The sequence below is a fragment of the Rhipicephalus microplus genome, chromosome X (assembly GCF_043290135.1).
Source record: "Rhipicephalus microplus isolate Deutch F79 chromosome X, USDA_Rmic, whole genome shotgun sequence".
NCBI classification, from domain to species: domain Eukaryota; kingdom Metazoa; phylum Arthropoda; class Arachnida; order Ixodida; family Ixodidae; genus Rhipicephalus; species Rhipicephalus microplus.
Window position 1 is genome coordinate 76,166,719 of NC_134710.1, and position 15,736 is coordinate 76,182,454.

At 38.4% G+C, this 15,736-nt stretch overlaps 1 protein-coding gene across 1 annotated transcript in view; it reads right to left on the minus strand.

The window, feature by feature from the left end:
* LOC119176676 (uncharacterized) overlaps positions 1 to 15,736 on the minus strand; it is a 322,419-nt gene that overhangs the window by 94,155 nt on the left and 212,528 nt on the right. Inside the window, exons 137-140 of the mRNA XM_075876363.1 lie at positions 10,823 to 10,946; positions 4,556 to 4,779; positions 4,369 to 4,474; positions 1,469 to 1,699 (exon numbers count right to left, since the gene is read on the minus strand). Coding sequence (XP_075732478.1) covers positions 1,469 to 1,699; positions 4,369 to 4,474; positions 4,556 to 4,779; positions 10,823 to 10,946 — 685 coding nt within the window. The remainder of the gene's footprint in view (positions 1 to 1,468; positions 1,700 to 4,368; positions 4,475 to 4,555; positions 4,780 to 10,822; positions 10,947 to 15,736) is intronic.

Here is a 15,736-nt window from a genome sequence, read left to right on the forward strand (position 1 = left end):
AAAGGACTTATTGCCCTTCTTGCTATTGAAACATTTCTTTTCATTTACATGTTATATATAAATAGGTTGTGCATCAAGGATGCACAGATACTTACCTTAGTGAAGTTAACATATATAGAACAGATAAAAAAAAAACTGCCCAAGAGTGCTTATTTGAGCTAGTTGTTTAAAGTACTACATTATGAATAAACAGTGTGGATGACACAACATACAATGACAATACGGTACCAACTTTTAAGTGGTTATTCATTCATGAAACAAAATTATTAAAAAAGCAGAATATATGATTATAGCCAACATCACAAAACAGTATGACTAATACTGTGATATATTAGGCATCAAAGTTGACAAGGGCTGCCACCACCTGGCAGCTAGCATCAGCTGAGTTACTATGCAGACAAAATGAAGCTACTTCTAAGCAACTGGAAAAGCAAGAGAGCAAAAACTAACTTCAGTAATAACAGTAAGAAAAAAGAGAGAGATAAGGATAACAAGCAACATATTCTAACTACTATGATATCCACAAAGTCAACAACAAATGCATAGATCGTAGCAGTGAAAATAAGTGTGATGGATGACAAAGTGTGAAAATATTGACTGAATACTGGCTTAGGGCTATAGAAACTTTTAGCAGAGCAACAATGATAAATTATTAAACAGGAACTGCCACTAGAGCCAATGCTTTGGGAGTAATCTTTGTCAGGCCCGGATAAAGACAAGTCCTCTTGTCGAAGCATTGGCTCCACAACCATTTCTTGTTTAAATATTTTTGATCACTTCAAGCCTCCTATACCTCTTTTGAGGTGAAATAGAACATACATAGTCAAAACCTCTCTTTTGTGTGATATATGCTTACTGTATTTCACATGCTGGCTCTTCACGAAAGAGAAAACTGGAAAATGTCACAATACCAAGTTGCTCAAATATTTTAATTCGCTAAAGAAACAGCAAGCAGTACATCTGCCCACTTCAGCAACATGCGTCAGTGTTTCCCTTTCTTTGACAATGCCTGCACAACTCATAAATACTGTGAACAGTAAGTACATGAGATTGACGAAGTATATATCATTAAAAGGAGAGATTCTGTCTCTCCTCTTATACCATGCAGAGATTTATATTTTCACAACTGATCTGTTTCTGTTTCTGATTTTATATTTTGACAACTCATCAGAATTCTGCTTATATTTGGACACATCGTCGCCCACTACATTCATTTTCATTCATCGTGATGGCGCAGTAGTTATGCTACCCGGCTGCTGACTCGAAGGTCATGAGTTTAATCCCGGCTGCAGCATTTCAGTGGCGGCAAAATGGTAGAGGCCCATGTGCTGTGCGATGTTGGTGCACATTAAAGAACCCCAGATGATTGAAACTTCTGGAGCCCCTCACTACAGTATCTCTCGATCACTATCATACCGTGGTTTGGGGACGTAAAAACACATATATTACTATTAAGGAAGTGAGTCACCTCCAGTCACAATCTTGTAGAAAACGTGACGTTTCGAGACTGGCTTGGTTTCTTCCTCAGGTATGACCGTAATGGTCAGGGAAGCGTGAACGTCCCTTGTCTTATGCTCAGTCTTTCCCTTTCCATCACGTTTCAGAGGCATTGTTCCCAGGGACCGGTTCATGTTCGCCGGTGTGTGTTGTATGTGCCACGACTCGAGCAAAAGCCTCTTTTCCAGATTCTTTTCCGTTTCTATGACAGAAGCGCTGTCGAAGTCAATATTATGATCGTGCTCCTCACAATGCTCTGCAAGGGCACTGCATTGCACCTCTATCATCCTGACGTCGTTTCTGTGCTGGCATATTCTTTCTGAGAAGCACTTACTCTCGCCTATGTAGCTCACTGGACATTCCGCACACGACACTTTGTATACCACTCCCTGGTGTTGCTCCCTGGATCGTTGACCTTTCGGCCGCGGTAATAAGCGTACGAGCGTTGAAGCTAGCTTATGAAGCTGAGGTCACGATAGTTTATAAGATGGCTTTTGAAGTTTTAAACAGTTGTCAACTATTTGAAGTTTGTAAACCTTTAGTTTCTTGGTTTCCTGCTTTTTTTGTTAGTTAACCGTACCTTCATTCTGCAAGCTCCGCGGTAATAAGCGTACGAGCGTTGAAGCTAGCTTATGAAGCTGAGGTCATGATAGTTTATAAGATGGCTTTTGAAGTTTTAAACAGTTGTCAACTATTTGAAGTTTGTAAACCTTTAGTTTCTTGGTTTCCTGCTTTTTTTGTTAGTTAACCGTACCTTCATTCTGCAAGCTTAACTTAGTTAACTGCAGCAGCCAGCTGTTTGGATTTCTTGTCTAATTTGGTGGCTAATATCTTACAGTTGATTAAATATCTTGAATTGGAAAAGCAAAATAAGTGATAAAGAACATGTCAAGTTTTGCAGACAATGAAAAAAACAAAACCTGTTTCACATACACAAACAGAATTTAATTGCAGTACTGTCACATACACAAACAGAATTTAATTGCAGTACGCTACAGAAAGTTGCGCTTATAGATGTCCTTTCATAAAATACAATTCTGAAAAAAAATCAGATCTCTATTTCTGCCTTATCACAGAAAGGGCATACAGCAACCTCGCTTGCTGCTAATAAAAAAAAAATATGTAGGTGGACAAAAAAAAAAATCATTCTCCCACTGATAGACGTTAAGCTCAAAACCCATCTCCATTATATCAGTGTCCTACCAATAACTTCCTCCGTGCTTTCCATTCATTCATTCATTCATTCATTCATTCATTCATTCATTCATTCATTCATTCATTCATTTTACATACTGCAGCCGAGCTAGGGCTACTGTTGGATTCATATAACTGTGTAAAAAAAATGCACCTTTCAGTAAACTGGTCCATATTGAGAGATTGTGACAACGAAATCATTTTTTTTCTTGTGTAGTGGTACTGCTCACATGGGGATATATAATTTTTTTTTTAAATCTCTTTCTGTGTGCTTACTGACTGAAATACAGTTTGTAAAAAAGTGATTTAGTGACGTGAAGTTGATAGTGATGAATGGCACATTATTGGCACAAGCCATGGTCAAACAGTGCAAGGAACATTAATTATTGGTAATTAATGATGCAATGAGTTCAATGAGTAAATATATTATGACTGTATAGAGGCCTAAATATATTTGCTGTATATTGCAAAAAATAATATGAATTAAAATTGCTAGTGACTACTGACCGATGTGTAAAATTAATAAGAGATATGTAATAAAATAGACCATAGTTTAACAGATCATGAAGGGGCCAAAAAAAAATGTTCTATTTAACAAAAATGTTCCATGTAACAGAAGTCCTGTTCACTGAGAGATAACCTCGGATGCTGAATTCAAGTATGAAACCAATCTTATTAGAGGACATTGTTCTATTTAACCAGCAGTTCCATTTATAAGATTTCTGTTTAGTGAGAGTCTACTGTAGGGGAGATATGCATATAGAAGATATGCATATAGGGCTTCAGCTTCAGTCCAGAGGCTGTGCTACCATTGTTTTGACTTTATAATATGCAATGAATAAACATCATATAAGACATTCAAAGCAGTGCTATCAAATAATAAGCCTGTGCTTTGCGGAAATGGGATTGTAAAATGGTATGCTGTTGGCAAGCTAAACGAAGTTTTTTTTTTCTTTCAGCCTGTGTTTCCTGACTCTCCGGCAAGTTGTGCTGGATGGTTAAGGTCGCACAACATTTAGAGCAAATAGGAGCCTCACCACCAGTCAGAACGTAACTGTGTATGCAATGTGAATGATGATTTCTAATGACACTGTGGCTTTGGCATGTAAAATACCATAATTACATAACATTAGAGTAACCCACATTCTCTGCCAATAGCTCTTCGAGTTTTCGGCAGAGAGGAAGCTTCAAGTCTATGGCTGGGACTGTAAGTTTTATTGATAGCTTTTGCTGCAGCAGATGTGAAGACTTCTTCAAAGCATGGAAGGAAGATGCCATTTAGTAGAATCACTCTCTACTGAGCACTTCATGTTCAGAGTGAAAGTAGTTTTCTTAGTTCTTGGCTTTTTTTTCTGCCATCTACCTTAATCACTGTAAGCAGATACTACATAGTGCATCTTTCACTTATGCAATTTCATTTATCCAACCATAAAGAAGACAAAAGAATTGCAATACACTTTCACTGCTTGCAGACTGCACAGAGAAATTGTGCAAATTGCAGTAGGAAAACATCCCCATAAACATGAAAAGAGTTGTCAAAGGTAAGAAAGCATAAGTTTGTCTAAACACTATATTTATATAAACTATGAACACGAGCTTGACACTAAGAATAAGAAATACACAGTACATACATACCAGAAGTACTCATATGAATATTCTTTAAGGCAAGTTACTTACTGTGGCTCCATAGCTTGTTCATAGAATGGCTACTATTTTGGTAATTGAAAGTAGCAAATGCATGGAGTATCACATGCTTCCAGATTCTTGTTGAAAGTGCCTGCTTCTGTCACAAAAACAAGCAAGCACATGCACATGCAATCACACAAATACAGATCATACAGTGGTGTTTGTACTACTATTGCACATATTCTCGCATTACCATGCAGGTTAAATTATAGTAGCTATGTAGTCGAAACCGAGTGAGCCTAGTTTCAATGGCAGTGTGATGTACAGGAAATGACATAAGAACAGAAGGCATGCTCCAACCTGACACTTTTTCTTGCAATGATTGTTCACCTTCAGCTTCAACCGTTTGCTTAGATGGCTGCGAGATTGACGCGGCCACGATGCTGGCTTGTGGTGGAAATACTGTTGGCAGCCAGGTAAAGATGGTATTAGTACTTTTTGCAGACCAGTTAACATACACTGTGAATTGTTACCACAAACAAACCGTGTTAATGCTAGGGAAGCCATTAATAAGCAAAGCACTTATAGAGACAAGTATGTGAGAAAAGCTGAGCGCTGACTCCTGACAAAAAGAGAGAGAGAGACAAGAAACCTGAAAAAATCCACAACCTTCATACATTGCAATGGATGCTAAAGTTTATGTAGTTAACTTAAGTGATTATTTAAATCAATATAATGGAAAATTAGACCAAGCAAAGCATTGGAAATATTAAGTATTGTCTTTAACTGTAATGCAGTAACTTGTGCCATAGTTACTACACTACACAAAGACAACAATTATGATTTTTTTGGCCTAATTGTACATTTGATTCATTTGATTGTGACTAATAAAAAAACAAGCCACTCAAATGAACTACCCTTCCTTCATTCAAGTGATCTAGTAGCATGTTTAAAAGTAACAACTGTAGAGTGTCTCATCTAAAAAAAAGCCAATGTGTTTAATATGGTCTCTTGTGCAGGTGAAACAGTGTTGGAGTGGGTATAATCTTAATTGTGTCAATTATTTCACTGTTCTACATATGATGGTCCATGCTGCCCAAACTTGGGCTTTGTAGCCCAAACTTCTAGGCTTGTGCGAATATTCGAAGGCTTTGAATATTCGAATGAATATTGCAGTGTCCAAATTCGCAAATATTTGATTTTAATTTATGGGAAATTTCCAAGTATTTGAAATGAATGAATGAATGAATGAATGAATGTCTATTATCTGCATGTAACACCTCGTAAAGGTAGTTTCACTGCAGTAAAGAAATGATAAGCCATGAAAACATCTAACAAGGAGAAATCCGCACTGCCACGAAGTACCACTTTAAGGTTAAATTAACATATCGCCCTCACGTCAATTTATCTCTTCTTAAGTTTATATTCTTGCTATACCGGCTTATATCTCCAAGTATAGTAAATTTTAAAATGTAACCCCTCCCTGTTCTCTACTACACAGATGCTCATATTTAAATCATGTATGCAGTAACGATATTTTGTAGGTTATCACTATACCGAAAGTCTAATCTCACTGCTATTCAAAGTAATTTCCACTTTCTTTGAACCGAAAAGAATGGTATCGTATGGGCCTTATCTCAATAAAACAAAATATTGTGCAAGTTATTTGGGTCGCGACAAATATGCTTATTTTCCTTTACAACGTGTGATACATACTATTTGAATTCAAGTCCAAATTATTTGAACCGAGTAACTATTTGCTTTGAATTTACTTTGAACCTAAGCGAAAACCTACAAACTATACATCATGTCATGTACTGTAATTCTGTGCTCTTCTTCTGGAAATAACACCAGCTACAGTGTACAACAAAGTAACTACCTATATACAAGAAAAATGTATGATTACTGAAGCCATTATGGGTGCACACACTTTTTCATAAAGTACTGAGAGTACTCTGAGTATAAAGAAAAAAAAAAAGAATGACCTGAATTTTTGGTCTGGTGGTCCCATGCTTCCAATTTCCCACGGGGTGGGTGCCCTCCCAAGCGACTAACTAGAACTTCATTCTGCTGATGCACCAGGCTGGAAGTGCACTTGTACCTATTAACCAATGGGTACCTGGTGGCAGCAATTCTCTGCCTCCCAAAGCAGTGGTGGAAGCTCAACTATTTCACCAAGGTTGAGGTGGGTTAAGGTACAGCCAGGGGCCTTCGCAGAACTTTATGGGGCTATCTTTTCAGATTATCAGTCAGAAACAATCGAACGCCAGGTTGGTGTACTCCTCTATCCATTGGGAAAAACGGGTGGGTTCCCAATTGTCACTGGGAATCCAGCCGGCACTTTCTGCACTGGAAGCAGATGCTTTAACCATGTAGCAACCGCTGTGGGCACAGAGCACTAATTAGAGGTTAGAGGACACACACCATTTCATAAAGTACTGAAAGTACTCTGAGTATGCAATGGACAGCGTCCTGCCTCACTTTATAGAGTTTGTAAAAGTTTTGACCTTTAGGTGCTTTGGAACACTGAGGGCAAGTTACACTGCATGCCCTATTCCAGCAAGTTTTCTTGCCTTCAACACCATAAGCTTGAACTTTGTTTTTGTGTGCCCCGCCGCGGTGGTCTAGTGGCTAAGGTACTCAGCTACTGACCCGCTGGTCACGGGATCGAATCTTGGCTGTGGCGACTGCATTTTCGATGGAGGCGGAAATGCTGTGTGCCCGTGAGCTCAGATTTGGGTGCACGTTAAAGAACCCCAGGTGGTAAAAATTTCCGGAGCCCTCCACTACAGCGTCTCTCATAATTATATGGTGGTTTTTGGGCATTAAACCCCAAAGATGAACTTTGTTATTGTGTTCTTGACAAAGAAAGTTCGTGCACACCTCACCTTGCTCATTATTACTAAACAGTAAAAATAAGAGAATATTCCTAGTTTGGAAAATGCCTGACATCTATCTTTGGTACACTGACAGCATTTATTGTGCATGTTTTATTTATTATAACTACAATAGCTGGTTTTAAAAAATGGCTCAATTGGTTATAACATGGAAAGATAACTTGAACAAAAATAAGTGAAATGAAAATCTTTCTTATAGAGTATGCTACAGCCTTGAATGGGTGGCATATGGTATGTACAGTGGGTGCCCAGTTGCTGGTGTGACACAAAATTTGGTCTTGTGCCTGTCTACCATAATTTTGCAGTGTGTTACTGTACGGCCACACAAAAAAATGCTGCCATTACTGTAATATATAGCTCCCCGCAGCATCCTAATGCTTATCATATAGTGTTGCTTCAATACATCGCAATATGTGCACATCATGGATTTTAGTGAACATTACTTTTTAGTGACTAAGATTTGTTATGGTATAAACAATAATTATTTTTATATGCAGTTCAATATTAATATCCCACATATTACACCTTGTACTAATATACTTAAACTGAAAAAAGGACACTTAAGAGACTTATGAGTGAGGCCTAATCAATAACATTTAAGCTATTTGACCCCTTGTGAGATGCCTATATTATACACATCACTGTTTTCAGTTGTAATGCAAATGGCTGTGAAGCTCGAGCAAATTATAAGACTATATGCACACACAGCTTTGTCTAAGCTAGTTCATTCGTGATTACTCAAATGTTCAGCCAAAATTTACAAACAGAACATGAAGGGAGTAACAGGAAAATAATAAATGATGTCCTATTCACATTCTATTAATAATATTTCATGTCCTATTAAAAAAAAAGTGGACCGTACACTACAGTAATCATGCTCAACATTACTTATCTTAAATATTGTCGCGGTTCAACGTAAGCAGTGCACCGAGACGTTGAGTCCGAGAACCGACGGCGTGTGTTTTTATGCAGGGGCCAAGAGCAGGCGAGCAAAACAAAAGCACGTCGTCTTCTTCAGTCCCCCTTTTCACGAGCTGTTGGCGCGCACATTGTCTTCGTTCTTTGTTTCGGGCGCGGCAATATGTTTAGGCATTCCTCTGAACTGCTGGGAAGCTCTGCCATCACGATGGTGAATAATACTGAAGCTGGTAATTAAATAAAGAAATTCATCAAGATGTTACAGTTGAGTCACTGACGCTTGTATTTAGCATCGTATGGCCAGTTATAGCAGCTGTGATACTTTTATTGTTAATGAAGAAAAAAAGAAGTGAGATGGTGAAATAAGTACATTTAATACTTGATATAATGTAGCCGGTGAAATCTGTAGTTTATGTACTTCGTTATATCAAAACTTGGTTATCTGAAATTTGACCTTTTATGCAAAGTATGGCTCCTGAAGGATTCAGTTTTCTATGAAAATTGCCACAAGTATTTTGAAATAATACAGCAGTATCAAAAAAAAGCAAAGTTCAATAACATAAAGAAGTATTTATTTTGTTGAACATAAGACCTAGTGACCATGATTTCATGCCATGCCAGTGAAGTACTCTTCAAAGCACTCGTAAATCACATCGTAAATCACATCACTCGTAAAAAAAAAACGCAAGTACTACAACGTACTGTGGTAATATTGGTTAAGCAAAGCTCTCTCAACTATCCTGCCTGTATAGCTTGTCATAAAAGAATTGAGTGTTGGCAAGAGTGGCATGACTGAAACAAACCACTTGCTCTATTCAGCCCTGCGAATGCGCAACATCGAGAGCCATTGTATGCCACTTTTTGGACGTTCAACCCCACGAATCAATCAATCATTGCATGCCAACAGCTGTGGTCTAAAATTGCATGAAAGCAAGGCAACAACCTAAATTACAGCACTTCTGTTAATTGATGGTCACATTTTCTGTTTTGTGACATAACGCATCGAATTAAGAATTGAGCCAACTTGTTGTAGTGTCGTGAATCTTGGTCACAACTATGCATTAGTAAAAAAAAAGTTTTCTAAATGTATTATCACAAAACATTGTCATAATCTAATAGAGCTGATACCGGTGTGGCAGATAAAACCCTGTCATAATCACCAGTGGCACCAGCTGAAGTTTCTATTCACTGCTTTGAATTTCCTCTGCTGTGGCAGTAAAGCTTTGTTGCATTGAAATAGTGGACAAACATTACAGTGAGGTGGAAAATATATGGAACTCTGTGGTGTTCTGAGAACTGAAGTTCTTTGCTATATTTCATAGATGCTATGGTGTTTCTCAAGTATGTGAGCAAACTCACACTTGAAGGACTGAAGAACAGCATGAAATGATGGGACAAGACATGAGAACATGCATACCACCATTTCGCGCTGTTCTCAAGTTGCCAACCATCTAAGAAAAAAGTAAATTTTTAACCCTTCTGTAATTCTTTGAAAATTAATTTTTTTCACAAGTATATGTAACAGCAAAAAAAATAGTGTTTTGGAAACTATTTCAACTGTGCATCTGTTTATCTGGTATGGTCCAATTTCCCTGACAGCTAGTGCTTAAAGATTTTCTTAATGTGATGCCTCATGGTTAATGTGCAAACATAGTACATAGAACAATCACATCTTTACTTATACATACAACTGCTCATATAAATAATGGCCCCATACTGCACCTGTGCAACAATGGAAGCTGTGTATCATATATAATACTGTAGTGTTCCAGTAGCTCCCATTGCCAGTTACATGTTCCATTGAATTTCGTTTGGCTGTGCGAGCTATCAGATATGATGGATGAGTGAACGTAGACTCAATGTGCAAAAGCAAGAGTTGCTGTTTAAATTGCACCTTCACAGTCCCTCTAGGTCCCTCTATGATTAGTGTCTTTGTAAAAAAAGAATGTTAATCATAGGTTTGAAAGCATTGCTGATAGTACGTATTGCAGTGTGTGAGTACAAAGTCTTTAAATGCAAAAGTGTAGACCACTTGTAACTCACAAAGACTATGCAATGCAGTTTTGTAGCACTGCAAAACTGCATGGCTTGTTCCACTTAACATGTTTACTGTCTTTTTCAACAGTTGGTTTGTCTGATTTATTTTGTGTTGCTGCTAATCTAATATTTCAAGTGCTCAAGGAATTTCATGAGGAATGTTATGTCTCATGTTATTTATACATGTACATTAGCTTTTATTTTTGTAAATAAAAGTTACTCTACTTATATTTACTCCAACAACATGATAATACTGACATAGTCTTGCTATGGGTCACTGAATCCAGTTGGAATTTCCTTCTCAAGATGGCTATTCTAGTTACATTTTAATTATACAAATCAATTATTATTTTCTTCTTTCTGTATATTCTGAATACATACAACTGGTCTACAATGTAATTGACCGGACTGAAGGACAGATATCATCAGTGGTACGTTAGTCTGACACGCAGCTTGAGTAGCAAATTTAAGCAGCTCACCAAGCAAATGCATTAATGGCAACCAACTGTGGTTAATGTCACATGTAACTTACCTCGAACTGCCCAAAGTTCTTTTCATTTGAGGGTACTTAAACAGTAAATATATATCACAGTGAGAGATAACATACAAAAATGACACATACTGCACTCGGTGTATGCTACATCTCAACTTACCAAGCACAGTGGCCACCTCATGTGTCATGGACACTCCTTCTGTAATAGTGTGCTTGAGATGTCTTTGAGTAGGCACTTCAGTTGGAAGCTCGCTCGTCCCATGATCTGGTGTCACTTCAGACACCTGTAATGGTAAGTCAGGGATACACATGGAGGAACAAGTGGAGCACAGGTGGTGTGCTCAAAGGCATCATGCTGTGATCATATGAAACCTCATCGCCATCTGTGAACACTTTATCCAGAACAACGGTTAATGTTGTAAAACCAATGCAATGTTAGTGAAAATGGATACAGGCATGAAGAAAGCAGCATGAACTGGTAGACAAGTTGGCTCGAAAAAAAAAAAAAGGAACACACATTAAATTACTGCAGTGGAAAAAAAAAACCTGCAGGAAGAGTGCCCGATTTTCATGTTCCTTTTGCTCGTACTCCTTCTTCATTCACATGAATAGGGCAGTAACGATTAGCTAAGTTTCCTCTTTCAAAAGCCTGCTATGCTCAGGTGTCTCATGGCATGCGAGCATAAGATCTTGTATTGAGTGTAAATATCATGTTGCTAGACTGTTTATAATGCTCAAAAGCAGGTGGTCTGATTATGTTGGTTATAAATCATTTAAAGTAGCAGTGCAACACAAGGGTGACACATATTCGTGTAAGTATGTGGTGCTATATGCATCTATATGTCCTTCCTGTAACCCTTGTTTTTTCTACTGCTACCTACACACAATTGTGGTCGTGGTTGTGCCCACCAGGTGCACTGTGTGGTCTTTTTCACAGCCTGGGCAGAAAACACCACTCAAACGTCAGTGCTCACATTTTCTTTAGGTTGTGGGATACTAACCAGTGTCTGTAAAGATTGAATAAAAGCTATGTTTTCTTGCTCATTTTATATACATGGCTGATCGTATTGTTTTTTTCAAATTCTGCTACTTGTTTCTGTATTCTACATAATAAAGCTTAGTTGGAAGTTAGCTCTCATATTTGCCTCTGACATTGTTCGTCATATTTAGTTTAGCTCTCAAGGCTAAAAGAGAGCGAATTTGAAGCACGCTATTCATCACAAATGGTACAAAGCAACAGCGCTGCGCTGTTTTGCCAGAAGATGCCATGCGGTGCAAAAGTGAAACTTGGGAAATTATCAGCCATTTAAATCAGTAAAATACATGTTCCCCAATTTCTTAACACGACGGCTTCAATTGTCTCAATCAAATCGAGCTTGAAGAAATGATGCAAGTCCACAATGGCTGCACCGTAAGTTCTGTGCATACTGTGTAAGCAAATATATCAGGTGATTGTGTGCTACTGCACCAGTGCAGCACATGAACCATAAATTTCCCACATCTTTTTGTCATATCACCTGTGGAAAAGTACACTGCTGTGCCAATGTTATATATGGTAATATTACAAGATGTGTAGCAAAATGTGTGAATTAAATATTTCAAATTTACGGAAACATAACTTATGCACAGGTGCTTGCATTGCCATGAGTTTCACATTATATTTCTGCCTGGAGCACACAATGAGTCAAGCGTCTTGCCAATAAAGGTGCGTATCTAGTAGCACCTACACATCACTTCACTTAGGCATATTTAGCAAGCTTGTGTTTCCCTTTGCCACTATTCACTAGTGGTGCTGCAGCCCAGAATTATTCACTGAGCATGTGAATTGTTGCAAGCTGAAAACACACGATGGAAAGCTAAAAAATATTGGCAAACTAAGGGAAAAAGGACAGAGCCCCTACAAGCAATGCCTGCATGCATCCTCTCCTCCTCAGAGAATTGTCTTGAGCAAAAGTCACGATATCACTGCACGTGGAGGGCTCATGCATATTTCTTTTATACAAAATGGTGAATCAAAGTGCATGATGAAATAGCTTGCTATGTTCCAAGGTGTTTTTCCTCGTAACTATGTTGTAGACATTACAGATGTAGTTAGTATGTGCTTCACTTGTGTGTATCTAGTGTATCTTGCTTTTTATACTAATCTAAGGCACAACAAGACCTACCATAGTGCAATGAACCTACACCAACTATGCTGGTTTCAAATAATGCTTTCTAAGGTGCCAAGGTGTACAAACGTATGTACGTGTATACCTAGCTCTCTACAAACTCTGGTGATTTATTGAGGTCAATAGATGTCAATAAAACTCGCTGGGCGGTATGGCAGCTTGGGCTAGTTGGTATGGCATGACGATAGTTATATCTTTGTGTCGTCATTTTGTTCTTGCGCTATAACTATCGTCGCTGGGCAAGGGTGATTGTTTGTACACTTTTATCGCTTACACCAAGTTACGATGGTATTTATGTCAAAACAGCATGCCCAACATTCAATAATTTTATAGTGCATAACTAGCTGCTTATACAATAAAGGTAAGATTTAAAATACAGTGAAGCACTCTGCCCTTTCAATTCTATTTGAAGATTTGGGGCTGCTATTCATCATGTCAGGAGAAAAGAAGTGGACACTTGAAGGCTAGCTAGTTTTTTTTGTTAGACACAATATTTATGAGAATTAAGAGACTATGATGTCGAGGAAAGTGTAGGAGATGTTATAAGTAGTAACTGTAAATGTGAAGAAAGAAAAGTGGACGAAAAGAGAACTCGTTGCTGGAAGAGGTCGAACCTGCCATCTTCGAATGATGCGTTCAGTGCTCTATCAACCTAACTACAGCGGCAGTCACCCGCCCGTCCACTTTATACGGCACATATCATGCGAATTTAAACCTGAGAGTCTTTGTTAGTTAGCGCCGCTAGTAGCTATGATGGCAAGTGTGAAACACTTTCTTGGCCTGTTGGCACCCCGTTGCATGTGATCTTATTATGAGCTGGTGGCAGACCAATAATTCCTCGCATACTACCTGAAGACATCAAGGCTACAAGAATGAGACCCTCCCTATGAATGAAAAAAAGTTGAATATTAAGGGTTTGTTTTTCTTTGTTAGACACAATATTATTGAGAACTAATAGATGGTGATGCCCAGCAAAGTGTTGGGAGTTTTCCTAGTAATACAGTTGAACCCCTTTATGAGAAACATTGATATATGAGACAAACGGGTATAAGAGACACCAGTGTGCCTGCAGTAAAATATGATTTGATAAAAGAATGCATGCATGGTACCATGCTTATAAGAGACATCTCATATAAAAGACAACAATTGCTGACTGGACCATGCCTCTCATAAAGGGGTTCAACTGTAATTGTAATATAAATCTCAAGAAAGAAAAGTGGATGAAAAGATAAATTGCCCCTAGCAGGGACTGAACCGGGGACAATCTTTTTGGCAACAGGCAGAAAAAGAGTAGTGCACACTGGCTGTCATGGCTACTTGTGGCGCTGACTAACACTCCCAGGTTTAAATGCAGATATATACCCCATAAAACTACACTCCGCTTGCGACATTTAGATTCGGCAGAGTGCAGTGAAACAAGACGACACACTCCATAAATGCAGTTAACTAGTCTGCTTGGCAGATGTATTACTCTCACCTGAAGCCATGACATACCAACTAGCCCAATCCACCAATTTTTTTAGTCGCTACGGATTACTGTTGCAGCAGGTTCAGTGCTGCAAGGCACATAGTATTTTGAATGAGCGTACATGTGATTTGCTGGGTGCTGCTTGACACATTTGTAAAAGAAAATGACAAATAGGGATCAAAACAAAAAAATAAATACTTCTTCGGTTATTTCGAGATTAAAGAGACTAAAAAGATTTGAGCTATTCAACTGACGATTAACACTAGTTATATTTATGAGAATGTTCTTGTGATCATGCAATTTTTCAATACTTGTTTGACACTATTGCTACTCAGCATCTACTGACATGGTGAAAAGAGCAGAAAATCTTTTGGGTGCACTAGACACAATATTGAAAATTAGATGCTAAATGCAGTGCAATATTTGGCCCATAATCTTGACCTACAGATCCACAACATTTTCTGAAAATGATGTTCTCCAAGGTAATTGATTCAAATAATTTATTAGTGGAATATGATTGATTAAATTTTCTGAATAAATTTCTACAATAGTGACCTCCAGAGGTCTAGATGTGTCATCAGAGTAATATTATGTACTACAGTTCATTATTTTTAAAAATCTTTAAGAGCCAGGAAGCAGGCTACATCTTTTATTTAACACCTCCCAAACAAGCTCGCTGATTCACACAGAAGGCCCCGGCGATCACATTTTGCAAATATCACTGTGAGGCATGCTGCACAACCAATGCATTTTGAAAAACGTTTGCCGCACCCTTCCAACACCTAATTAACTCTCTTTGAACTTGAAGTGATCTTGCCTATGGGAAACAACGTGCAGGACCGACTTCGTTGATTGGTCCTGTGCACTATGAAACAGAACCTTGGCCATGCGCTGATGAAGTTTTGGTCATTTTGGCCAAGCAGAACGCGTTTGCATTTTCCTGTGCTGCCCTGTGCCACTTTGATAGAGCACCAAGACTAGCGAAACAAACGGTATTGCCAGAACAAAAGCTTCAGAGCTTAAGATGCATCCCGTGACTTTACAGCTAACGGAAGTGAGCATACCTCATGAGTGACTCGCACCCTTAGCACTGCGCTTCGTTCCCGCGTTGTTATGACCCGAGCGACTGGTAAGAGAAAAAATGCTGAGTCATTGGCTGCATGTCCTTGATGTAATCACCAACGTTTTGTTATGTAGCCAAAGCAGGTGCCATCACAAGAAAGGGCTAAGCCTAACCATCTCATCTGCTGAGACAAATGGGGAGGTCAAACAAGAAACTGAAACCAGTCAAAGTTGGTTATTCTACACCGTGTAGCTTCTTTATTACAGCCCTTTCAGCAACATTTTCACATATTACAAGTGCACAGTTATTCTTCAATCAGAAATTTTGGACTGCGAGGTTGTTTACTTGCTCTTTAAGAAATAAGTATTTAAGTTC